The sequence below is a fragment of the Heterobasidion irregulare genome (assembly GCF_000320585.1).
Source record: "Heterobasidion irregulare TC 32-1 unplaced genomic scaffold scaffold_02, whole genome shotgun sequence".
Taxonomy (NCBI): domain Eukaryota; kingdom Fungi; phylum Basidiomycota; class Agaricomycetes; order Russulales; family Bondarzewiaceae; genus Heterobasidion; species Heterobasidion irregulare.
This window is the reverse complement of record NW_009258198.1, coordinates 232,077-255,727: the sequence shown is the minus strand read 5'-3', so window position 1 is coordinate 255,727 and position 23,651 is coordinate 232,077. Positions and strand designations below refer to the sequence as shown.

General features: G+C 46.6%; 7 protein-coding genes across 7 annotated transcripts; 3 read left to right on the top strand and 4 right to left on the bottom strand.

Moving 5' to 3' along the window:
* Positions 1 to 585: 585 nt before the first annotated feature.
* On the bottom strand, positions 586 to 2,497 carry HETIRDRAFT_115462 (uncharacterized protein; the record flags this gene model as incomplete). Its single annotated transcript, XM_009543672.1, has 5 exons — positions 586 to 1,617; positions 1,706 to 1,892; positions 1,955 to 2,202; positions 2,228 to 2,336; positions 2,448 to 2,497. The coding sequence occupies 5 exons, from the start codon at positions 2,495 to 2,497 to the stop codon at positions 586 to 588; spliced, it is 1,626 nt and encodes a 541-aa protein (XP_009541967.1).
* Positions 2,498 to 2,784: 287 nt separating this feature from the next.
* HETIRDRAFT_448317 (uncharacterized protein) lies at positions 2,785 to 4,191 on the top strand (the record flags this gene model as incomplete). The annotated part of the gene is made up of 6 exons (XM_009543671.1): positions 2,785 to 2,899; positions 2,983 to 3,091; positions 3,142 to 3,481; positions 3,558 to 3,609; positions 3,666 to 3,742; positions 3,793 to 4,191. 6 exons carry the CDS (start codon positions 2,785 to 2,787, stop codon positions 4,189 to 4,191), a joined length of 1,092 nt encoding a protein of 363 aa, XP_009541966.1.
* Positions 4,192 to 4,849: 658 nt separating this feature from the next.
* HETIRDRAFT_311022 (uncharacterized protein) lies at positions 4,850 to 5,640 on the top strand (the record flags this gene model as incomplete). Its single annotated transcript, XM_009543670.1, has 2 exons — positions 4,850 to 5,040; positions 5,094 to 5,640. The coding sequence occupies 2 exons, from the start codon at positions 4,850 to 4,852 to the stop codon at positions 5,638 to 5,640; spliced, it is 738 nt and encodes a 245-aa protein (XP_009541965.1).
* Positions 5,641 to 7,312: 1,672 nt separating this feature from the next.
* HETIRDRAFT_414203 (uncharacterized protein) lies at positions 7,313 to 7,818 on the bottom strand (the record flags this gene model as incomplete). Its single annotated transcript, XM_009543669.1, has 2 exons — positions 7,313 to 7,765; positions 7,816 to 7,818. The coding sequence occupies 2 exons, from the start codon at positions 7,816 to 7,818 to the stop codon at positions 7,313 to 7,315; spliced, it is 456 nt and encodes a 151-aa protein (XP_009541964.1).
* A 1,245-nt stretch (positions 7,819 to 9,063) lies between these two features.
* On the bottom strand, positions 9,064 to 9,342 carry HETIRDRAFT_18624 (uncharacterized protein; the record flags this gene model as incomplete). Its single annotated transcript, XM_009543426.1, has 1 exon — positions 9,064 to 9,342. A coding segment is annotated over one exon (279 nt), but the record flags the coding sequence as incomplete, so codon positions are not given.
* A 220-nt stretch (positions 9,343 to 9,562) lies between these two features.
* HETIRDRAFT_457235 (uncharacterized protein) lies at positions 9,563 to 12,246 on the top strand (the record flags this gene model as incomplete). Its single annotated transcript, XM_009543668.1, has 2 exons — positions 9,563 to 11,019; positions 11,083 to 12,246. The coding sequence occupies 2 exons, from the start codon at positions 9,563 to 9,565 to the stop codon at positions 11,933 to 11,935; spliced, it is 2,310 nt and encodes a 769-aa protein (XP_009541963.1). The 3' UTR covers positions 11,936 to 12,246.
* Positions 12,247 to 12,402: 156 nt separating this feature from the next.
* HETIRDRAFT_154638 (serine protease S28) lies at positions 12,403 to 15,231 on the bottom strand. The gene is made up of 13 exons (XM_009543667.1): positions 15,165 to 15,231; positions 14,458 to 15,099; positions 14,353 to 14,397; positions 14,029 to 14,295; positions 13,949 to 13,976; positions 13,839 to 13,895; positions 13,597 to 13,781; positions 13,351 to 13,533; positions 13,278 to 13,299; positions 13,130 to 13,216; positions 12,985 to 13,072; positions 12,799 to 12,925; positions 12,403 to 12,735 (listed from the first exon to the last, which is right to left on the bottom strand). Exons 2-13 carry the CDS (start codon positions 14,732 to 14,734, stop codon positions 12,470 to 12,472), a joined length of 1,632 nt encoding a protein of 543 aa, XP_009541962.1. The 5' UTR covers positions 14,735 to 15,099; positions 15,165 to 15,231; the 3' UTR covers positions 12,403 to 12,469.
* Positions 15,232 to 23,651: the final 8,420 nt, after the last annotated feature.

Below are 23,651 nucleotides of genomic sequence, written 5' to 3'. Positions count from 1 at the left end.
TTCACTTAACGCAGTCGACGTGAGTCTTTCTTCGACGTGATTTTTTCCCCAGGAGACTGGCAGGCTTCACGGCTTGTAGACTGTAATGCCATATGGTTAAAGCAAGAACAGAAAAACACAGTCAGGGGTCATTGTATTATTGCATATATCTATGCTCCTGGAGCAAGTCGAAGATATTTTACACGGAACATCTACTAGTTTGTCTGTGTAGCTTTCCACAGCTTCGGTTATGACGACTAACACTTCAAACTATCCTCACGACCTCGCAATACTGGAATTTTATTTTTTTGAGACAAAAAAGAGCCCAAGTCGACATCCCCTTTGTGGATTTTCGTCTGGGAAGAGGTCATCCAGTCGACTTGAGCAGAAGGCCTAGAACAGAGACGATCGGTAAGTGTCAAATCCAGCCTATTCTGTCCTGTTGTTTCAAACATTCAATCAACCCGATAGCGCTTCGCACAGGCATGGCACAACTCCCCAACTTTGCAGATAAGTAGCATTGCTATTGAATAATGTTCTATGTCCGTTCGTCGGAAACTAAAGCCAAGATTTTAAACTCTCAATACGTAGTGACCTCTTTCGTACTCAGCCCAAGGTCGCAAACCAATCCCGCTGCCCACGTCGCCTCGCTCTGGGCATAGGAACCTTCACCTCTAGCTCCCAGACTGATGTCAAAGCATCGCGCCTCTTTCGAGATCTTTTCACCTCCTGCTTCCTCTGGCGTTTCGTATGTGAGAGTAAAGCAGTGTCTCTTTTCTCTTCTGCACGGGCGATAGCTCTATCGGCATCAGCCAGTAAACTGAGGTAAGTCTCCATCTTCATGATCTCTTCAACGTCTTGCGCACTCAGGCTTGCAAGGTAGTCTCGCATTACTGAGTTTAGCAGGTGGTAATGAGCGACCTTTTCGAGCCACTCGAAGTAGCCAAACGCGAGCATTTTCATCCCATTCTCCATCGACACGGCTGCTAGTTTCCGACTGAGCTCCTCCGGTCGGTTCCGCATTGTCACAAAAAACAGTGAAATCGCAGACAGGGAAAACCATGCATCAGCCGACTCGCTAGCGCGGATCTCAAGCCAGCCATCGGTCTGCGAAGGGTCCGCCCGGTTTGGAAGGGCCGGGATGCCAAACATACGGAGGTCGAGCAGAGTCTCTCGAGATTTCTCACCGCTGTCGACTCGGCGGAATGAAAGCATCGTTGCATGTTCTTTGGAGCGCTCTATAGAGCCAAAGTATTCAGAAAAGCATGGTGACAATGCTGCGCTCTGATCGTCGGCGAGTCGGAGCACTTTGGAAGTGCTGGGCAGGGCCGCAAAGTACGTATGTGACCCAGCAATCCCGCTCCCTGCAGAGTCGCATCCTATCTGGCGAAGGAAGCATTGAGATTCCAACACTGCACTACAAAAATGCTGACAGTTCTGAAATATAGAATGCCAGATCGCGATGATCGACTTTACGACCGCAAGGTAGATGAATGCATGTATCCTGGTCTCGACGAAGGCGCCGTAGGCGGTCTGCCCTTGGAAGCGCACAAGGTGAATGACACTCTGTACATGCTCGCGTTTGACGTGCTCTAATTTTGCGTATCCCAGCCGCTGTACGCTTTTAGCGTGATGGTACTGCAATGCAGACGAGACGAACGAGGTCAGGATGACATCGGACCATGGATCTTTGTTGTTAATTTGAACAAAGATGCCGTCCAATCACCTGTTTGACTAAGGCAAACGGCGAGAGTGTTGGAATTCGACACTCCCTACCAGAAGGGATGTTGCGCAAGTCCGTAGAATCGAGGCGATACGAATAGAGGTCTCTTCCGGACGTAAGGGGAACAATGCGCGATGAGGGACGTTTTCCACGTGGGTTGAACAGACCTGTCACGAGAACACCATCGATGCTGGTTCACATATCTCAAGTCAGAAGGTATGCCGCCTTTATTCCGGCCGGAAAAACGCTCACAGACTGTCCTCCGTTTTGACGCCCGTCTCGAATCGCAGCGGACTGTAAATGATAGATCCGTGTGCATTTCCCCAATGCAGCGTGCTACGAGTCGCAAATCGTAATTTTGGATGGCTAAACATCCAGTCTAGCGCGTCAACGCCGGTTCCCAGCGTATCTCCACGGTGTTCCAACAGGACAGAACAATCAAACAGCCGTTTCCCAAACTTGACACTGTCCAAATTTAGCAACGAGAAGCGCTTGCATACCTATAGTTTGTAGCAAACAGAGAACAATATGCCGAAACGCCTTCTCATCTTCTGGCGGGTTGAACGGCTCCGAACTTGGTGGTTGGCTAGTCACATTGTCTTTGGAGAGCGCCGTAAGATTTATTTTCGAACATCTTCCAACATCAAAGGACAGTGATAGGATGGCGTTGATAGCCTCGATGGCTGAAGACCAGAACAACTAGTTGATTGCAGAGGCAATCGCGTCTTTGCCTTGGTCAGGTCACGTCGTCCATGTAGGCCAAGATCGGTTGTCGTCCTTTGGTTTCTTTTCCATGGCGGGAAAACGGTCGGTGCTGTCCCCATGGAATGACGCAGCTGCGCTCATATCGTCCCAGGTCAGAGTCTACGGCACGTTTAGCAGGTCAGCGTCTAAAATTCGAAGAAGCATGAAGGTGGTAGTTCCCTCTGCGGATAGCAACCTGATTTAAGAATAGTACTTGCTAGGCGCCGTGACGACTGTACCTTCAGCCTTTGTCTCGCACGTTCTCAATACCACTCGAGCTCGGACTGGACATGGAGAGCACTCACAGCACTAGCAGGGCCGGTTCGCTTTCCACAGCGATGACAATCGGCGCATCCGGCCAGGTCTGTGCTAGTACCCAGTCTGGTCGAGCCTCCCAGAACCTTGCAGCGGTCGTGGGAGCATTTGCTAGAGCGTTCGAGAACGGCGAGATCAGTGAGTCGCACACGCTGTAATATCCTGGAGCTAGAGGAGTATTTTGGAGCCATCTGATAGGCAGGCTGATACGTTGCTTGCAGGTCTGCCTCAGGTGAAGGAGGCGCTCGACGGACTAGCTGTGTCCTCGGATGAAGAAGAGAGCGACGCCGTCGACCTTTCCTTTGCAATCACCCTAGAGAGTTGGACAAGGTCTGTGTGATATGTTGCGCGTCATTTGGCCCATTAGCCTACGCTCCCAGAGATGAATTCAACACCCCACTTGTTCCATATGCGCGCTTCTCCGTTTGGGCAGCCGCGGAGGTCTATTCCCTTCAAACGCAGGATGCTATCTCCTCATTCAAGAGCGGTGCCCGAGCCCTGCTCATCAGTGCTCAGCCGACATCTGCAGAACTCATTGATGCTTCGCCAGAAAAGTACTGGAAGAATACAGAAAATTGGGCTTCGTTTAAAGACACCGCAACCGGCGCCTTGTGTTTGTCCGTTCGTGGAACTGCGACAAGCGGGTTCCTCCAATCTTTTGCGGACAACATGACCAGTATCGATGCCAACGCCTACAATACCACTCTCTTTGATAACAAGGTAGGCGTGCAGCCATGTATATACTCGGAGACTCAAATACATTGTGCGGCGGCACAACAACACAAACCCCTTCCAGGTTCACCGAGGCTTCCTCGACGTTGTGCAGGCCGTGTATTCCGACGTCAGACGTCAGGGAGGCAATAGTTCGAGCCTCAACCGATTTCTCTACACTTATCTTTACCAGTCATTCGGCAGGAGGAGGAACAGCCTTCCTCTTGTATTGCCTCTTTCACTCTAAAGATATTGGCCTTTTCAACAAATGTACGTTGAACGACGGTTAAGTTTATGGCCAGCTAACAATGCCATCTAAGGCAGTCGATGCCGTGCACTGCATCACCTTTGATTCTGCGGCTATCGCATCTGTCCCTAATCCTATATCATCAGGATGCCCGACCAACCGTGTCATCTTTTTTGTCAATCTGAAAGATCCTGTTCCCCGTGCCGATCTCGCCTACGCACTCTGGGTGGTGGATGCTCTTGGGAAGTACCTAACGCGGATCACGGACGATTCAAAAATGCCTGCATATACTCCCTTGCCGCCGCAGCTGCTATTTCCTGGTGGAGAGATGGTCCTGCTTGATGGGGACGGGGATGCAGCGGAAAATCTGACGCCCAGCATGCTTCAAAGTCTCGCATTTCTTGATCTGCAAGCGCACGGTAAGAAGGAGTATGTCCGAGTGGTGCAGAGTGTGTTTGCATCACTGAAGTGAGCTCAGTCGCTGGATTCGTTGTGTGGAGTGTATCATGCCTGTGACATACATAGCATACGAAACGAATATGACGTGGTTTCTGTATGTATACGCATCTTATTTCCACACATCAACGATGGAAGCAAAGTGTACTCGTTGTTACCATGATATACCAGGTAAAGCCCTCGCTGGGAAATCAATTGAGGATTCGGTGACAGATAGATGATTGATACTACATACTCTGCAGATGGTTTCCTGCTCAGTAAGTTCACCGTCACATTTCCATACATATGATTGCTAAAAACAAATGAGGCTGCACTGATTTGGGATCTTTTACGGGACGAGTGAGCTTCTGGAACCTCCGGCACTGCGGCTTGCCGACAGACTGTCGTGGCAATTGTTGACGTAAGCATCGTGGCCTGCGTTGAGGATGAACCAGACACTTGGCGTTCGACGGTTGACCGAGTGGAGCGGTTGTTCTTTCGGAGTGCTCCCAGCCATCCAAGCAGCTTGCAATGAGAAGCGATTCGCACTCCTCAGCTACCAAAACCGAGAAGAAATCTGTAATATATTCCTAGGTGCGTAGCAGCGCCCCACTTTTTGTCAGATGCTCAGCAACCAGAGATCGCTAAGTATGGCGAACTGTGAATCTTAGGGGCATACAGTAGGATCACCAAATATGCGTCCGAGCAGCGGTTCTCTTTCACCCGATGTTGATGATTCTATTATCACGGAAGATGCACAGAACACCAAACCATTTATAGAATTCAACAATCTGCGTCCACTCACTCGCAAGCAGGAACGGAAGTTGATGGATCATCTAGAAGAGAGATTTCTCGACTTAACGAGGAATTACAAGAAGCGGTACTTGTTATCTGCCCCCATACAAAGTCACTAGTATCTAACATGAACCTTGTAAATAGATCTGAGGTCTCGTCCACTTTACCCACTTTGTCCTCCTATCTCCAAGCCACGCGCATCATTCTCTCGCTCGTTCTGCAAATTCCTCCATTGGATCCATCGACATCTTTGCGCACTGCGTATCTTCTTCGTCTGACCAATGACATCATGCACTCCATCCCTGGATATCTTCCGGATACCGACACGCTTCCCGAGCTCCTTGAATGGCTAGATGTCCTCGATCGTGGCTGGCTTGCAGTCCTACACTCACAAGCATGGGATCCCGTCCTGAGTGAGGGAGTCGATGTCATCTTGACCCCAGGAGCTCCGATTATGCGCTCGTCGCCTGTCACCCAGACAGAACGGACGCGCCTGAGGAGCTTGCTCGTGACGGGGACGGGGACAATGGAAGAGTGGATGGAAAGTCTGGATACAGAGGAAGAGGATTACAACAGCGCGCTGGAGAGGCTCGGCCTGCAGTCGGGATTCGATCAGCTGTTTTTTAGGTCTCTCACCGCAATGGGAGGGTTAGGAAGCGCGGCCAGCGACCCTGCTGGGATGGTAGGGTGAACTTTTCATGTGTTTTTCTCCCCTGTGACGCTAGCAAGAGCAAGCAATTCTCATGGACGTGGCATTTTCTTCCCTATGTCTTGTAGACATCGCCAATGCTGACGGTGGATGTGCATATTCAACGTTCCTCTCCTATTTACCCCATGCTGCACCTGTACATCCTCAAGATCACCATCCTAGTACTCGGTGGTAAGAACAACGCTGTGCTCGACAATCTGTTTATTGCATTATCATAAACATGATGGTAACATTCAGTGTCTTACCTAGACTGTCTATTCAAGGGCAAACACTAAGAATGCTGCAACAGAAAAGGATGAAACAATCGTCTCCAAATGTCGGTGAAACCACTCTTCGCCTACTCCTGAGACCCTTCGTCCAAATCCATCCACCCTCCATCATACGTTGAATCCGGCACCGCTCGAGGGTCGTTCAACTTGTGCGGCACTATCTTCTTCCCGTTCTAAGTCACATTCCCCTTCCCATGCAGGAGCCTGTTAAGCCGACCTGAAAAGGAATTCGAAGACTGAAGGTCCAGTTGATCCAATTGCAGGTTCGCTAATTGCTGCCCCTTAATGAAAGGGTACACGGCATGAGCGAGCGCTCCACCGCGTCTCGGCGTCTTCGAAGTTTCGATAACGAGCCTCTCCAAACGAGGAAAGAGAAATTCGCCCGAACGCCCACCGATGGAAGGAGTGGCGGCTCGAAGAAAGTTGGATAAGTCATGGTGTTCATAGACTGTTACTTCTTCCACCTGGGATAGAGTTCGAAGCGCTGATAGCCAGTAAGGCACAGAAAATTTCCAGTCCGACAAACCCAAGGTCAAAGTCTGCACATCTGCGAGAGGCATAAACCTGATTATCGAATCAAGAGATTAATGGAGCTTCGATATCCCCGGGAGCCTGTGCTGATGCCATGCATAGGAGAAACATAATGGAGATTGGACAGGGCCAAGGATGTCTTCGGGCGGTAAATCTGTTGTCCTCTCGCCTTCGGGCCACGAAAAACACTGGAGCATCTTATCTTGTTTGCCACCATAATATAGGACGATGCTGCGGATAGAACGTGGCAACGCGTTCGGCTGTCCCAAGAACCTCGACATAGCAGCTGTCATGCGATCCAAAGCCTCCACAGACATGTTGTCTGCATAATTGACGAGGTGCAGGCATGCAAGCAAAGGGAGGTAGAGGTCAGGGAGCAAGTGAAGGGCAGTGGGTTCACCTGTTGAGGTATCTGGATAGAAGGTTGCAAGGAGAGTCTACAGATCGGGCAAAGTCACTGTCGTTATCGAGTCAGGGTTTATGCGCGAGGGATATTCATTGATCCTCCCGATGTTCGCAGAGCGTAGATGCGGGACCCTCTGGAGCAGAGATTGTAATTCAGGAATCGTGACACAGGATTTTGCTGTAAGGTGTTTTAAACCGGCCAAAGTATATGATCCATCCTCTATCCAAACTCCATCACCTAGCATCAATTCGGTAAGACGGTAAGCATTCTTGATAAAATTTGTAGGAATGACTGAAGGTTTGTGGCCGTCGCGCACATAACTTATGGTTAAAGACATCTTTTCGAGTGCAGGGGCCGGGCTAGTGAGACCATCCAAGACACGGCTCGTGCTATATTCATATCCCTCGATATCTAGTGTGCGAATTCGTCCAATACGTGGGAAAATAGTTTAGGCGACCTGATTGTCGGTGATTTTCAGAGCAACATCAATGACTTGCTTCGGAGGTAATTTTTCAATGCAGAGGTCGAACCGCTGTTTAGAATCGGAGGCAATAGTAGACCACAAGCGAGAATAGCCAAGTGCAACGCGACACCATCGGCTACAGATACGCGTGATTTGGAGCCATTCCGGATACGGTGTCAGCCGTAGATATACACAGCCTGCTGCAAAGACCAGTCGCTGGTGATGCCTCTCCTGTCTATCGAGGCAGAAGTGGAAATGTCTCTCCAATACCTCGTTTGGTGTTTGCGAAATGGGCAATGCCTCGTTGTGTGCTCGAGGATCAACAATCCTGATATCCAGATCGGGTGTGAGGAGGTGTCGCGAGATCTGGTTAACGTTGCGCAAGTCGAATAGAATGAGTTGACCGGTAGCAGGACGCGGTACGGACTGGGCTTCTTCCTGAAAGGACGTCAGTGCTGTGACAGTGAAAGTGTCTAAAGGAGCCTTACCATTGTGGATTCGTGATTCACGAAGGGGCAGCAGTGAGAGTCTTCCCCACCAATGCTATAGATGAACAGGATTGAGCGTTCTTGATGACATCGGCATCGTGTGGATGTGCTGACCTACTTGGTGCGTGCGTGTGTGCTTTGTAGTTCAAGCTAAGAAAGCTGGGTGATTGGTGAATTGTGGTCTCTGGCAGTGATGATATTGACAGAGAGTCGTTGTGAAAAGGAGCTCAAAGCACAATTCGCACTCAGGCGCAGTGCGCAGAGTGTGTGCAGCGAGCCTCAGCAGGACTCGGCATCAACGCAACTATTTCGTCCTATGCGGCTGCGTCCGGTCTCTGTCTGACGCGGACGTCTCAATATTTCAGGGAGCGCCATGAAACGAGGAAATTTGTCTCTCACATTGAGATCGCTTGCGTGAATATGTACGAAACGCGTCTTTGTCGCATCCCAGTCAAATTTACCTGTACAGAGCATCGGGGGTTGAAGACGGATTACTAACGTTAAGAGACAATTCGTGCGGAAGCCACCTATTACATCGTTGTTAGCGTTCTCATTGTCGCCTGCGCACGCAGAAGACCGCCAGCGAGGGGGTCGATGCCGACAACGCTAGGTAGAACGATGTGGGGATGTGCGCCTATGAAGTCGCCACAGACGACATCGTGTGAGATAGACCATCAAGGCTGACCTTGGAGAAAGATTGTTCACATAGAGAAGTAATGATGAGATCAACGCAGACAAAATCAAGTGGGTCGCCGGGTGGTCATTGTTCAGTGTCTTTTGGGCTGATCGCCTCTGCCACGGAAAGAAAGTCAGCCAGACGAAACCGCTCTTATAGAGTCCAGAACAAGCTCTGCGGACTGAAGAGACTCACAATAGCGGCAATCAATCCATCCGTTGCGAATGAGACGAGAGGGTTGACCTCATCCCGGTTTGGACTCCTCGTGCCCATCCCACCACTCACCGATCTGCTCTATGGTGACGCTGGTACTTGAGGAACATCCCTCAGACGACTGACTCGATTTATGTGTAGGTTAGGAATGTATTGATTGGCATGCTTTATGATGCGAGATGCTTAAAAGCCTGAGAGGCTTGGTATGAAGGGCTTGAAAATCGATGGGAAGTAAAAGGAAGCGGAGAATAAGATACACGACAGCATTTTGAAGAGTCTACCGTTTCCTGTGCGAGCGACGACTTTCCGCTATATTCAAGACCCGTTATAAGCAAGCGATGGACGAAAAGATATGCGTGAGACGTGCCTTTCGTCTTCGCCTTCTTTGGCGTTCCTTTGCCTCTTTTCTTTTTTGCATCGACGTCCTGCACCCTCTGTTGCTCCTTCAGATCCACCAAGTCCCAGCCAGGGTTCCATGAATTAAGTTGGGCGATGGAGACTTCGCGGGGGTAGTAGTTGAGCATCGAAGGGCCCACCAGCCGTTTACGCAGGTACTTGGCACCGGTGCGCATGGATGTGGGGTTGAAGGACGTTTGGAATATGGAGCATCGCAGACGCGCGAGCGCTGCGAGACGAGAGGGTGCAACTGAAGCCATGCTGGCAATGGAGGAGGAACTCGAGGAGAGCCCAAGGAGAACGATTCCCACGGCTCCTATGCTCTACACCTCGTCGTAAATTTGCCGCTTGGACACGGCGTCGTCCTCCACAGTCCCCAACAATCTCCTCTGGACAAATCCACGACCCATAAATCTGCGCCCAGAACCTTTGAAACGAGGCATAGCACAAGTCGTTTCGTGTATGCAGCGCGTCCCTCTCTCCATCTGCTCGCATTGCCGTGTACGTTCCAACCTCGCTGCACATCTCGAAAGTCGCTTCTTCACCAGAAGATATGCCAGCCTTCGTCCTTCGAACATAGTTCCTTCCCATGCCTTGCCAATCCCGCCAAATCCTTCTTGGCCACCGCCTTCGAATGCGCCGCGCGACCGCGTACCGCACGGCTCGAAGTCGAAACTTAGATCGAAGCCAAAGTCTGCGTCCACGCTCTCAGCTGACCAAATCTTGGACACATTGCAAAGCGAAGTCGCTTTCTGGTCTAAGGCAGGCAATGTGCGGGCCAGGTTAGGACGCTTCGGCATTCCTGCAAAAGAACTTCGTCCCCTCATGAACGCGTTCGAGAATGACATGTACAATGGCATCGCGTTCGACCCGGCTACCTATAGCAAAGATCGTATGGCCCGCTTCGCCCGGGACCTCTCCGGACCCGACAAATCCTCCACTCTCGACTCCATGCTAACGTCTATATTCTATGCATGGGCCTCCGACCCTGCGCGCGGAGACCTTGTCTCTCCTGGAACCCTCCACTACGTGCGCGCCCTTCGAAAATCGGTCGACTTTTCACGCCTCGCCGACGCGTTCCCCCATGCTCGCGCAATTCATCGCAAAGTCATCATGCATGTCGGGCCCACGAACAGCGGAAAGACGCACAATGCTCTCCGTGCGCTCGCTGCCGCCTCCTCCGGGACCTATCTCGGGCCCCTGCGCCTGCTCGCGCACGAGATCTACGAGCGACTAAATACAGGTCAGATCGTCCCCCTCGGTGCAGATCCTGAGAACGACCCCGTCATCGAGCCCGCTGACGACAGCAACTTTGACACCGATCCGTCTCAGCCCCGTACGATCCGCAAGATCGGCGACCCGCGCTACGCGAGGGCCTGTAACTTAATCACAGGCGAGGAATCGAAACTCCTGGAGAATGCAGCGCTCTCTAGCTGTACGGTGGAGATGTTTATGCCGCAGCGACGGTATGAGGTGGTGGTGCTGGACGAGATTCAGATGATTGCAGATCCTTTCCGCGGAAACGCTTGGACAACCGCCGTGCTCGGTGCCTGTGCGAACGAGTTGCACTTATGCGGAGAAGAGACGGCCGTGCCCATCATCCAGGCCTTGCTTGCCGACACCGGGGACGAACTCATCATCAATAGACATCAGCGTTTGTCGCCCCTCACCATCGCCGACACTAGTCTCTCGTCTGATCTCAGCCAGATCCGGAAAGGAGACTGCATCGTCACGTTCAGCCGCTCACACATCTTCCGGTTGAAGGAGCAAGTCGAAAGGGTGACAGGCCTTCGGTGCGCAATCGCGTATGGGCGTCTGCCTCCTGAGATACGCACCGAGCAAGCTGCGCTGTTCAATGACCCAGACAGCGGGTACGATGTCTTAATAGGCAGTGACGCCATCGGCATGGGCCTGAACTTGTGAGTACGCCTGAGAGGTTTTCCTTGACCAATGTCAACTCCTTTTCTCTTTCTCTCTTTTAGGAAGATCAAGCGTGTCGTGTTCGATGCCCTTGAGAAATTCGATGGAAGCAAGGTGAAGCCGCTTTCCAACTCGCAAATCAAACAAATCGGCGGACGGGCTGGGCGCTTCGGACTTCATGGCGACGGAGATCAAGGCGGCATCGTGACGACCCTCAACCCGGACGACCTGCCCCGCCTGCGGGTGGCCATGGAGGCGCCGATCCAGTACATTACTTATGCGCGTGTCGGATTCGGCCCGGGCGTGTTCGAGAACGTCCTCAGCGCGCTGCCTCCCGGCGCATCTAACATGACCGCGCTCGAGGTGCTTCAATACGTGTCGTGGCTCACGCCGACGCTGGAACCGGTAGAGCTGGGTTGGAACGAACTTGCGGCTGCGGGCTTCGTAGACGAATTCTCGGAGGGGCTCTCGATGCACGATCGCGGCGTATTTGGGAACGCGCCGTTTCCGATGCGGGATTTGGTGTGCAAGGAGTGCGTCGGGCGGATGTTCAAACTCTTCCGTGACCAAGGTCGGGTGGACCTTCGCCGCGTACTAGAGTCAACGGACTTGCTGGAGGACCTGAATGACGTTCTGCGGATGATGAATGCCAAAACTGGCGAACGTGTGTCCCCAAACGTCCTCGGGAGACTGGAGACGCTGCACAGAGTCCTCTCTACCTACAACTGGCTCTACGTCCAGCGTCCCGTTGCTTTCTTCGCGAAGGACCAGGCCACGGCGCTGAAAGAGTCTGTGGAGCGGGCGATGGAGTATAGTCTGCGGACGAATGCGGCGAATCGGACGACCCCGGCTGTATCAAAGAAGCTAGTGAAGAGCCGCGTCGATTTGCGGTCCATGGGCAGAAAACGGGCCTAGTCCGACTCTCGCGCCGTCTTATCCATGTTTCCTCGCCCATGTTAATCAGGTCTTGCTCCTTGAGGATGAGTCCCAGCGAGTATCGTTGATCTTATGTCACTGAATAGCATTGCGGTGGACGGGCCATAGGAGAGCCACTGTCATTTACTTATGTCAAATATCCTCATAAGTGAGCACAGCGTACATTTAGATTAGTGAATTTCCACCCTTCTCTCTTCGCTCGACTCCTTATAGATTTTGGGTCACCGGCAGCTATTTATGGGAAGAGATACTTTTCCAAGCTCTTAATAAAATAGTCTCACACCGACTTCACGAGAGTAAGGTTAGGAAATCGTGGAGAAAGGTCGACAGTATATGCGTCTATGCTCGCATTAGCAACATATGCGTACCCTACTGCCTAGAATATTAGGCATGCGTAGCTAGCAGCTCGCCTGTGCAGTCTCAAAGAGAGTTTCTACATCCAAATTGTCGCGTTCAAATGATTCCACTGCAATCCTAATTCCAGAATTGTACTCGTCAAGGTGCATAAAATGTCTACTCGTCTCTCTTAATCGAATAACTTCTCTTATACAAGGCTCCGTCCAACTCCCGCTTAGAGCTGGTCGGCGACCAGTCCGCCAACCACGTCTTCATACTAGCCAACGCCTGGGTGTGCACATCGAGAATTGTATCGTCGACCAGCGCGTTCCTGGTGAGAAGGTCTGAGCAGTGGAAGCCATCGCTCACTACGACCGGCTGGCTCTCTGTACCCTGAACGTTCACACCGTCGGCAGAAAGCGTTGCCTCGCGCCATGGATCGCCTGCAATGGAGGAGCAAATCAGGAATGTGGTGAACACCCCAAGGCTCTGTGACAGACACGCACGTTGGCCGTTGGCAAAGAAAAGGCGGTCAACCGTGACATTCCAACCGTGGTATGCCACATTTGTTTCCTCGACATCGATCGTAGGTGTTGAGTCCCATGCAGCAGGGAATTGTTCCTGACATTGCCTCTGCAATTATACAAGATGTGAGTCTGAATTTATAAGATGGGAAGTTTAGACAAACTCACCGCTTCAGTTGCCACGGTGTTCAGGCGAGACACGAGGGTGGGATGATCGGCTGGCGCTCCAACCTGCAGGAAACCGACTTCATTGCATCTGTAAATCCCAGTCGCCGTTAAGTTTCAAGATGTAACCTCTATTCTAAGAACTTACACTATCCAAGACCACGATCGCTGAGCATTATTGACCGAGATATCAGTCCAGAAGGTCTGATTTGATAGATATGTGCTAAGACAATCTCTATTCAAGGAGATATATCAGTCTTCCGAGATTGTAGCAATAGCCTGCCGGAATGACGTACTCTGCGTTCACTGTGCCACAGACTGATGGGCAGTCAGCATCACGCTGGAAATGTTCACTCAGTGACCGCTTACGTTTCGGAAGATAAGTGTTCTTAAAGTACGATCCCCAAGCGCTGACAGCATGATCAGCACCCCAGCCGCTCTCGGATGCGCTGACGCCGTCTTTTACTTCCAGAGCGTCGCAGAAATCGAAGAACTTGGTCCCAGGACCCGAAGAAGGTTCCAAGAGTTGCCAGTCCCATAGGTTGTTGCGCACTAAAAATTGGCCAAATGACGGTCAATCGCTTGAGTAACGCAGTCAGAATCAGTGAGACGTACATGCTCCCGTGACATCGTCGAGGTGTGTAACATTTGCCATACCGTATTCGTCTTTGAGGGCATCAATTTCAGATTGCGTCCCGTTCTCGAAGACATTATCAAAGTGCGCAATCACCGCCTCAACATCGGCGGAGCAGTTTTTGGCCATAGATTGGCGGATAGGCTCAAAGTATCCCCAGAAGTCGCTACAAAGAAATGTGAAGGTTGTGAGGTTAGTCGACTGGGAAGGTAACTTCGCCTACACAATGTTCTGCACGGTTGCAGAAGACGCGTACCCAGCCCAGAAAAGGCCAGGTTTACTATTAGGCAATATTTAATTAGATTATTGAAGAGCTAGTGAAGGCCAGCTTACTTGACCATAGTATAACTCGTAAGCGCGCCTTGTATTCAAGATCAGGGGGTTGTGCGCCGATTTTCAATTGGATAGCTTACCGCCATAGCTTCCACCGATCAAGATCCAGGGCGCTTGACCAGGCGCAACAGCGTCTCCGCCGGGCATAGCCAGTTGAACATTTTTCGCAAAGTACTCGAGGTCGTCGATCGCTTGTTGAATTGTGTGGTATTTCAAGCTCGCGACGGACAGGTTGTTGTACGGGTTCGATAACCCATAAAACCGATGTTCGAGAACGATCGTCGCACCATTTTGCTGCTGAGCTACTTTTCCGTTTAGAGTCGAGTTCCTGAGGTACCCAGTGTAGTCTGGTCATGAGAAAATGTGAGAGGAAGGCCAACAATGCTTGAGCGGTAACAGCCTACCTTCGACGTTCTCTTCCCCCGGCGTGAATAAGATGATCGGTCCACCTGAGAATCAACCCATGTCAGCGGTATTTGGCTGCGAGAAGTAATTGATAAATAACTTGCCAGACTCGTAAAACTCCCATGTGTGGTAGTACCGTTGTTTGAACGTGCCCAAGCTGGGATCGTTGTGGTCTATAAGCTGGTCAAAGTAGTACGTTGTGTTGTATGGAGGAAGTGTAGCGGCTAACGACGCATGCACAACAGGACCTGTTGGCGTGGCAATGCGAGGAACGCCTGGTCTGGGAGGTGTATTTGCGTGCAGACGTCCATCTGGGATTCTGCCAAGAGCAAGTCCAGAGGAGGATAGCAAAGGAAGAACGACAGTAAGCAGACGCATCATCGTCACGTAGACCCCGATGAACTCAAAGCAGAGGGGGGTGGGAGGTGACCATTTTCTCTGCAGCCTCTTTTATGTGTTTTCTGACCAAGGCACCCTGCGCCGCCTGCCGCCAATGAGCTGCGAATACCGTCGGACAATTCATTCATATTCAATTGGAATATCGAAAGATCATCCATGCTGTCCTCCTTTCTTCCGGACGGGTGAATTATAGGTATTCGTCTTGAACATAGCGCAGCGGGTCTGGAGAGGTCGGGACAGGTGGTGTGATGAACATCATGTGTCAGGGAAGCAGGGACCGAGGAAGAATCGGGATGGCATGCCCCCTTGCAAGCTGTTGAAGTACGAATGGGTGCACTGGTGACTGCCTTGCTTGCGCATGTCATTTGTGAGGAAAGTGAATGCCTAACAATGTTTGTATCTGGGAACTTACTGGAGATGATTCATGCGACGATATTTCTACCAGGTCTACCCTGCTTACCCTGCTCTATCCCACTCCCGGATCGCATCGAAGCGTCATATTTCATAAACGGCCGCCATAGAGATAGCTGATGAAAGAAAACAGAGTCATGCCGAAGGTGTATAACCCTGTGCTATCCTTCCGGCAGTGTTCGGCCAGAAAACCGTAAAAAATATTCTATAGCTTTGAAATGGGACTCTGAGAGGGTGAGACTTGGCAAGTATACTGGAAAACACTCACACTACATTCATGTGTACTTAAATATACTGGAAGGCTAGTATGTCATTGAGCGGAACGTTTCCGGTGATTTTGAGGGGTGTTCGGTAATTTCTCCGCACGATGGTCACGACGATGTCACGGAGCTGTGATTGCCGCATTCCAACTCCGCTTCCAGGAGGCCTGGATTACGTTGCTTTCTCTGGATATTTCCAAATGGGCCGCTGACGGAGATTGAACTAAGTTCCTAATTCGTCAAGTGTGACTTTGCTGTCGTGCTCGACGAGGACGATGTTCTGCAATTCAGCGATGACACTGGATCTGTCCCCGGAGAGATTTGTACAGTATAGATATACCTTATGCTACCTCAGTCAAGTATCTCCATGCAAATCAGACAAGATTGGCTGGCTCAAGTGAGCAAACAGATTTTACCAAACAGGTATTCCTTGAACCATCTCTCCTCCCGTTAACTTCTTGGCCTCAGATTTTTTCTGAAACCTCGGTAATGATATCCAAATAACCTACAGTTGTTTTGAAGAAGATCTATTGAGAACTCATTGCTCCTCGAGCGATTACTGAACACTGCTAAATTACCAAACACTATATTAGTGATAGTATGCCATCTCAAGTCCATTGAAAGAGTGAAATATGAAAATAAGTAACAGAGTAAAGCAAGAACAAAGGGGACAGGCACCAGCAATTTCTGTTCCATTTCATTAGCCCACTGCCCAGCCCTAGTATGATGGTCTATTTTTCTCGAAGCAATGATGAGTGATGACCACCCTTCGAAAATGAAAGAAACAAAATTGACAGGTAAGTGGGTAAATACAATATTTGCTCAGAAAGTGTCAAATAAACATTCCAAAAGCCACTGTCATGCTTGAATGTGCTAGTTTTATAATCTAGGGTTAATAGAAATGGCAGAAAGAATACAAACTTACAGATCCATTATAAGATGCATTTAGATATGGATACCACTAGGCCATTCAAGGGCAAGGGTGCATGCAACCTGAAGCAAGGTTTAGGACTGGATGGATCTCACTAAGGCCTCCCACTTGGCCAAACAGATTTGTATACACAGGAGTTTTGCCTCCTCAATTGTCACAAACAGCTGTTTGGGACGAGAGATTCCTAGTCCACAAGTTGATACCCCAAATGATGAGATAATGACAAAGAGAATGGATGTAAAGGGGTGAGACTGATCAGACCAATGCTTGAGAATCAGGGAAGACTGGTTAACAACGGTTCCTAGATTAGGCAGAGGTGGATAGCCTAAGGCTTCCCTACTGTACCGCAACGACTATAAATATGTACAAGCAAGAGCACGGACTTACTAGCAGTGGATCAGGAACACAAGGTATAGTCGGGAGAAAGGTCCTATGTGTCCTTATATGGATCGTGGGAACAGCAAGAAAGGTATAGTAGGCAGTTCATAACATTACCCCCCCCTTTAGGCCATCAGTGCCAGAGATGGTAAGTCAAAGAGTTCGAGAGAAAAACATAAGCAATGCACATAGAAGTGAAAGTCGTAAACAAATAATACTTAGGGCACTAATTCTTGCTGCCCACTGTTGAGTCATGACACGATAGCCCTTGAGTACGGACATCATGATACCTTACTTTGTTAGAACCACACGGGGACTGCATCCTAGAACTGAATCCCTTTTCTCATCGTGGCAGTGAGTACTGGCCCAACGGATTTGAACTGTTGTCTGCCCCGGCAGTTTAACATCATACCGGATGATGATCATTTCCTTCAAAGGGTGCAGTGATGGTTGATGAGAGGAAGTGCATTGGAGTCACTAGAGTTGTACTCAATGATGGGGGGTCTGGTGCGTGTAGGTGGGCGTCAGAGTCTGAAGGTCAGGGGTACGGCCTGAAAATGAGGGGAAGGACATGTGAATCTATAGATCTCTCAATCGGGGCTGGTGGGATAAGTCCCCAGCATCAGGCAAAGTGGACCTCTATTTGAAGCCAAAGATGAGGCGCAAGATACTACAGCCGTGGACAGCATGTAGTATTCATTGGCAGGAGTGGGGTCATTGGCTGGATGAAATGTATCATCATCTGGAAAACCACCCTCTTGTATTAGCTCCAGATTATATCTAATAGTGTCTAAAAGTATCTAAAAGTGTTAATAGTATCTAAAAGTGTCTAATTTCCTAATTGGGAGCAATACATTGTGAGCATTGGATTGGATTCTAATTTCATGATATTAGCACTAATTCTATACTAAGAAGTCTTTAATTATCAGTAGGAAATAGTAAGTACCACTGCTCTATCAGTGAGAAGGTAAAAATGTGGCACATTCTATACTATTTTAGCACATTACTCTCCTTCATATATGCCTATACCATTATCTTGTAGCTCTTTTGCTGACTTTCCAGCTGCTTTTACAAGGGACATAGAAAGAGAGAAATATGCATTGATGCCCCAGCCACTTTGTTGGTAGCTTGGCAGCTGCCACAAGAGGCTATGAAGACCTAGGTACCTTGTCCTTGCACACAAGATCATTAAAGTTGTCATTGTTAGCCAATGCCTGCTACTGGTCATTATAGGACACAACATGTGAGTTGGGCTTAGGGATATGCTATATGCAGCCTTGTAGACCTTGTCTATTAGTACAGTGGTTAATACTGTCTTGTGCAGCACACAATCATCACCACTATTGATATTACAATTTTTAGCACTATTTATATTGTTTATTGCCTTATTATACAGAAGATGCTCAAACTTGGTGTTTTCCTCTAGCTATTAGGCTGTGGAAAAGACAGTTATATTGGTATGTGGTGCCAGAATAATATATTTGCCCGCTATGTAGGAAATATGTGCACTAAGCATATCAAGATCATCTCTAACAATCTTGTGCTTATTTATATATAGGCATGCCATATATATACCCTTGTCCCTACCCTCCATCTCACTAGTGGCCATTTGGAAAACCCCTCTCTCTTATTGGATCTTAATTATTTATCATCATGTTTTTGATCAAATTTGCAAATTAAGGTAGCATTATCTATACTAGTAGAGTCCTATTGAATATTATACTCAATCATAGTTTTACATATTCTCAGTCCAAATTGTGTAAGTGCCATAATTTATTTTTATCCTATATAAAGTGTATTATTTATTTTCCATTGGTTTATTATCTTCTTAGCTGGTGTTTAAAATAAATCCTGAAAGACCTGACTTTTTAGGTATTTATTAACCTATTTATTTATAAGATAGAGGAAAGATAAATGTTAAATAAAATCAGAGATATTGAGGTTGCCTATATTATGTCTACTTATTTTGATTACCAAGTTTATATATTAGATCTTGTAGCTTAGTGGCTTAGAGCATCTGTCCCAGGTGCTTGCATACATGAGGTTGTTGGTTCAACTTTGGCAGAAGACAAGTTTGTTATAAGGTATATTCTGTGTTTAGGTATTCAACTAGTGCTTTAATAGACATGACTCTATAAGAAGGCTATGAGAACTGTGATGCTTGATTTATTATGATTTTCCCGAAACTTCAAGTTATAATCAATCCTAATAATTCCTAATTTAGGAAAATTATGTCTAATTAGAACAGGATTAGGGGGGGGGATAAGCTAAAAATGTCTAATCCTAATCATTCTTAATTATGCATAAATAGAACTAATTAGAGCTTAATACAAGGGAGTGGTTTTCCAGATGTGGTTGACAGTCGCTTGTCTTTTGGGACTGCCTAGCACCATATGTAAGTAGCTGGTGTTCTGCTATGAAAAGAAAAGAGAAACTGGTGCATGGAGTAGGATTTGGGGTAGGCTATCCAGATGTCACGAACAGCTGTTCGGGACAAGAGATTCCTAGTCCACAAGCCAATACCACAAATGATGAGATAATGACAAAGAGAATGAATGTAAAGGGGTGAGACTAATCAGACCAATGCTTGAGAATCAGGGAAGACTAGTTAACAGCAGTTCCTAGATTGGACAGAGGTGGATAGCCTAAGGCTTCTCTACTGCGCCGCAGCTGCTATAAATATGTACAAGCAAGAGCATGGACCAACTAGCAGTGGATCAGGAACACAAGGTATAATCAGGAGAAAGGTCCTATATGTCCTTATATGAATCATGGAAGCGACGGGAAGGGTGTGGTGGGCAGTTTATAACATCAATTCTATAGAGCATGTTGAAGCAGTGGAAGGCTTTATGCTCAATGATGAGCTGATGCAATGTGCTATTGATGCCAGTTATATCTGTGAACAATGGCACAATGGAAACACCTGCCAAACTTTATTCAGCCTTTTACAGTATGCCACAAACAACTGTGAGTGATGAGAGAACCTAGGCTACAACCATAAATTAGAGAAGACTGATGAATAGTAGTTCCTAGATTAGACAAAGGTAGATAGCCTAAGGCTTTCCTACTATGCATGAAGCACATAAATACATATAAGCGAGTGCATGGACCAAGTGACTATGGAGCAGGAACATATAGTATAGACTTGGGAAGGGTCCAATGTATTTTTATGTAAAAGGTGGGAAAGTACAGATATATAAGCAAAGTGAAACAGGTTTATAATATTACCCTCCACTTTAGGCTATTAGTGCCAGAGATAACAAGTAATTAATTTGTAAATGTTTAGGAAAAACATAAGCAATGAATATATAGAAGGAATTCAATCTGAGGTGTGATAACTGTTATAATCACACTTACCAGGCCTTTATAATAGTCTATTCCAATACAATCATCACAAATACTAGGCAGCCTTATAGCATGAGGCATACACTAAAGGTACAGGTAATATCCTTGGTCATCCTCTCCTAGCAGACACACCTATTGCTAGTTGAGTATCACAGGCTATATTGTGAATGGCTGACATGGGCTTATACATATGAACCCATAGGGAATGGAGCTCCTTGTCCTCCTTGTCAGAAGGAGACAAGCACAGAACCAAGAGTAGTTGCTAAGAAAGAGTAGCGGCTTAGAGAATGCCTAGAGGATATATATATGGGATTCTCATGCCCTTCCCAAAGTAGTATAAGAGGCCCATAGAATAGGCTAGATATTAGGATTACATCCTAATACATGCTTTGCACATGGACTGAAGAGAAAGTCAGGTGTCTCCTTGGACTTAAACATTGATGACTAGGACTATGACTTAACATGCATCTAGGCACATAACTCAGAACACAGTCATGAACTACACACATAACTTGGACTTGGACTAACTACTATTTACATGCTAACACATAAATGCTTATGACAATATGACTCATCTCTCTTCTCCCTCTATATGGCTTACTGATGTCAATTATGATCAAGTCCAATTTGATATTGCTGCAGACAGATATTTGATATACTTACTATACATGGTTACATTAAAGAGCTGCAGAGTTGAATTAACAACTGCGGATTACTTAGTGTTTAGAAACACAGACCATGTTTCTGTCTGGCCCTAAATAGCATATACTATATCTAGGGAAGCTGAGCTTCTTAAAAGATCAGCTTGTTTACTTTGTATATATCTTGATCTCTGCACTGTGCCCCGCATCTGGCCCCTTTAGCTCATGCTTTGTGAACTCTGCCAGATCCATAGAACCATACTTAGTCTGACAAAGCACTGGACTCATCTCAAAGCTCTTATCATTCTCTGCCACTGGCAACCTATCAAGGACTTGCTGCCTACCGAGTTATCCATTGGAACCCATTGGAAGTCATCTATTGCATTGGAGCATCTAGGAAACCACCCCCTTATATTAAGCTCTAATTAGCTATAATTGATGCCTTACTATACTAAATTATAAAAGATCAGGATTAGAAATTTTCAGCTTACCCCCCCTCTAAACCTGTTCTAATTAGACATAATTTTCCTAGATTAGGAATTATTAGGATTAATTATAGCTTGAAATTTTGGAATAATAATAATAAATCAAGCATCACAGTTCTTATAGCCTTCTTATAGAGTCATGTCTATTAGAGCACTAGTTAAATACCTAAACACAGAATATACCTTATAACAAACTTGTCTTTTGCCAGAGTTGAACCAACAACCTCATGTATACAAGCACCTGGGACAGATGCTCCAAGCCACCGAGCCATAAGATCTAATGTATTAACTTGGTAATATAAATAAGTAAATATAATATAGGCAATCTCAATATCTCTGATTTTATTTAGTATTTATCTTTTCTCTGTCTTATAAATAAACAAGTCAATAAATACCCAAAAAGTCAGGTCTTTCAGGATTTAGTTTAAACACTAGCTAAGAAGATAATAAAATAATGGGAAATAAATAATACACTTTATATAGGGTAAAAACAAATTGTGGCACTTACACAATTTGGATTTAGAATATGTAAAACTATGATTGAGTATAATATTCAATAGGACTCTACTAGTATAGACAATGCTACCTTAATTTGCAAATTTGATCAAAAACATGATTATGAATAATTGGCCATAATTAGCTCAAATTAGTATTATTAATGATTATCAATAATTAAGATCCAATAAGAGAGAGGGGTTTTCCAAATGGCCACTAGTGAGGTGGAGGGTGGGGACAAGGGTATATATATGGCATACCTATGTATAAATAAGCACAAGATTCTTAGAGATGATCTTGATATGCTTAGTGCACATATTTCCTACATAACAGGCAAATATATTATTCTGGCACTACATACCACCATAACTGTCTTTTCCATAGCCCAATAGCTAGAGAAAAACACTAAGTTTAAGCATCTTCTGTATAACAAGGCAATGGATAGTGTGGATGACACTGAGAATTGTAATATCAATAGTGATGATGATTATGTGCTGCACAAGACAGTATTAACCACTGCACTAATAGACAAGGTCTACAAGGCTGCATGTAGCATATCCCTAAGCCCAACCTGCATGTTGTGTCCTGTAATGACCAGTAGCAGGCATTGGCTAACAATGACAACTTCAATGATCTTGTGTGCAAGGCCAAGGTACTAAGGTCTTCATAGTCTCTTGTGGCAGCTGCTAAGCTGCCAACAAAGTGGCTGGGGCATCAATGCATATTTCTCTCTTTCTATGTCCCTTGTAAAAGCAGCTGGAAAGTCAGCAAAAGAGCTACAAGATAATAGTGCAGGCATACATAAGGGAGGGTAATATGCTAAAATAGTATAGAATGTGCCACATCTTTACCTTCTTACTGATAGAGCAGTGGTACTTACTATTTCCTACTGCTAATTAAAGACTTTTTGGTATGGAATTAGTGCTAATATTATAAAATTAGAAACCAATCCAATGCTCATAATATATTGCTCCCAATTAGGAAATTAGACACTTTTAGATGCTATTAACACTTTTAGATACTTTTAGACACTATTAGATATAATCTGGAGCTAATACAAGGGGGTGGTTTTCTAGATATACACACAACTCTGGAATAAACCAGCTTTTACACCCCACAGTTCAGAGCTCATTTGCACTTTTCTCAACCATTGAAATCATTTTCGTCGACTCCCAAAAACTTGTCATCCTCAATGTTTGGCCTCATTTGCATTTGTACTTATCTTTTTGCTCATACCCCTCCTCTTCTCTCATATATTGTTAGAGTCCTATGTGGCTCTTGAAGCATGTAGTTGTTAGTCACAACACTACCTTCTTGTTACCGGCTAAATCCCTAACACAACTGACCAAACGTTCAGTCAGTGTTTGGTACAGTTCTAAAACTGTTCGGGCACTATAATCTTACACCTCCCATTGCTTTTCAGTGTGCCTTTAATTTCTAAAGTCATCACTAATAATTCCTTGTGTATCAGAAACTAGCTCCAGCACCCCCTTGCTTTAGAGGTTGTTTTAGTGCTGTGCTCAGCACTTAGGGATGTCTCTAGCATATTAACAGAACAGAGAAAAAATTCCTTTAGAACAAAACAGAGAACTGTTGGGACCTATTACTCTTTTTTAGCTCTATTCTAATAATGGGTTCTAGGTGCTGATTACTTGGTACAGATATTGCCGTTGAAGACAACATTGCATCTGGAAAAACCTTCCTCTTAATTAGATCTAATTATTTGAAATACTAATCTAAGCTAATTAGAATATATTATCCATAATCAATTTCATGGCCAAATTTGCAATTAAGGGGACATTATCCATATTATTACAATCCCATTGAAATCTATAACCTAATTACAATTTTACATATCCCAAATCCAAATTATATGAGTGCTATAATTTTATTTTTATTGTATTCTTTATTTTCTATTAGTTTACTATATTATTTTCTGGTGTCTAAATTCAA

Coding starts and splice junctions, on each gene's coding strand:
- HETIRDRAFT_154638 (XM_009543667.1), bottom strand. CDS start 14,734: ATGATGCGTCTGCTTACTGTCGTTCTTCCTTTGCTATCCTCCTCTGGA. Junction 14,296..14,352: donor GGGGGAAGAGAACGTCGAAG/GTAGGCTGTTAC, acceptor TCTCATGACCAG/ACTACACTGGGTACCTCAGG. Junction 12,926..12,984: donor ACACCGTGGCAACTGAAGCG/GTGAGTTTGTCT, acceptor GTATAATTGCAG/AGGCAATGTCAGGAACAATT.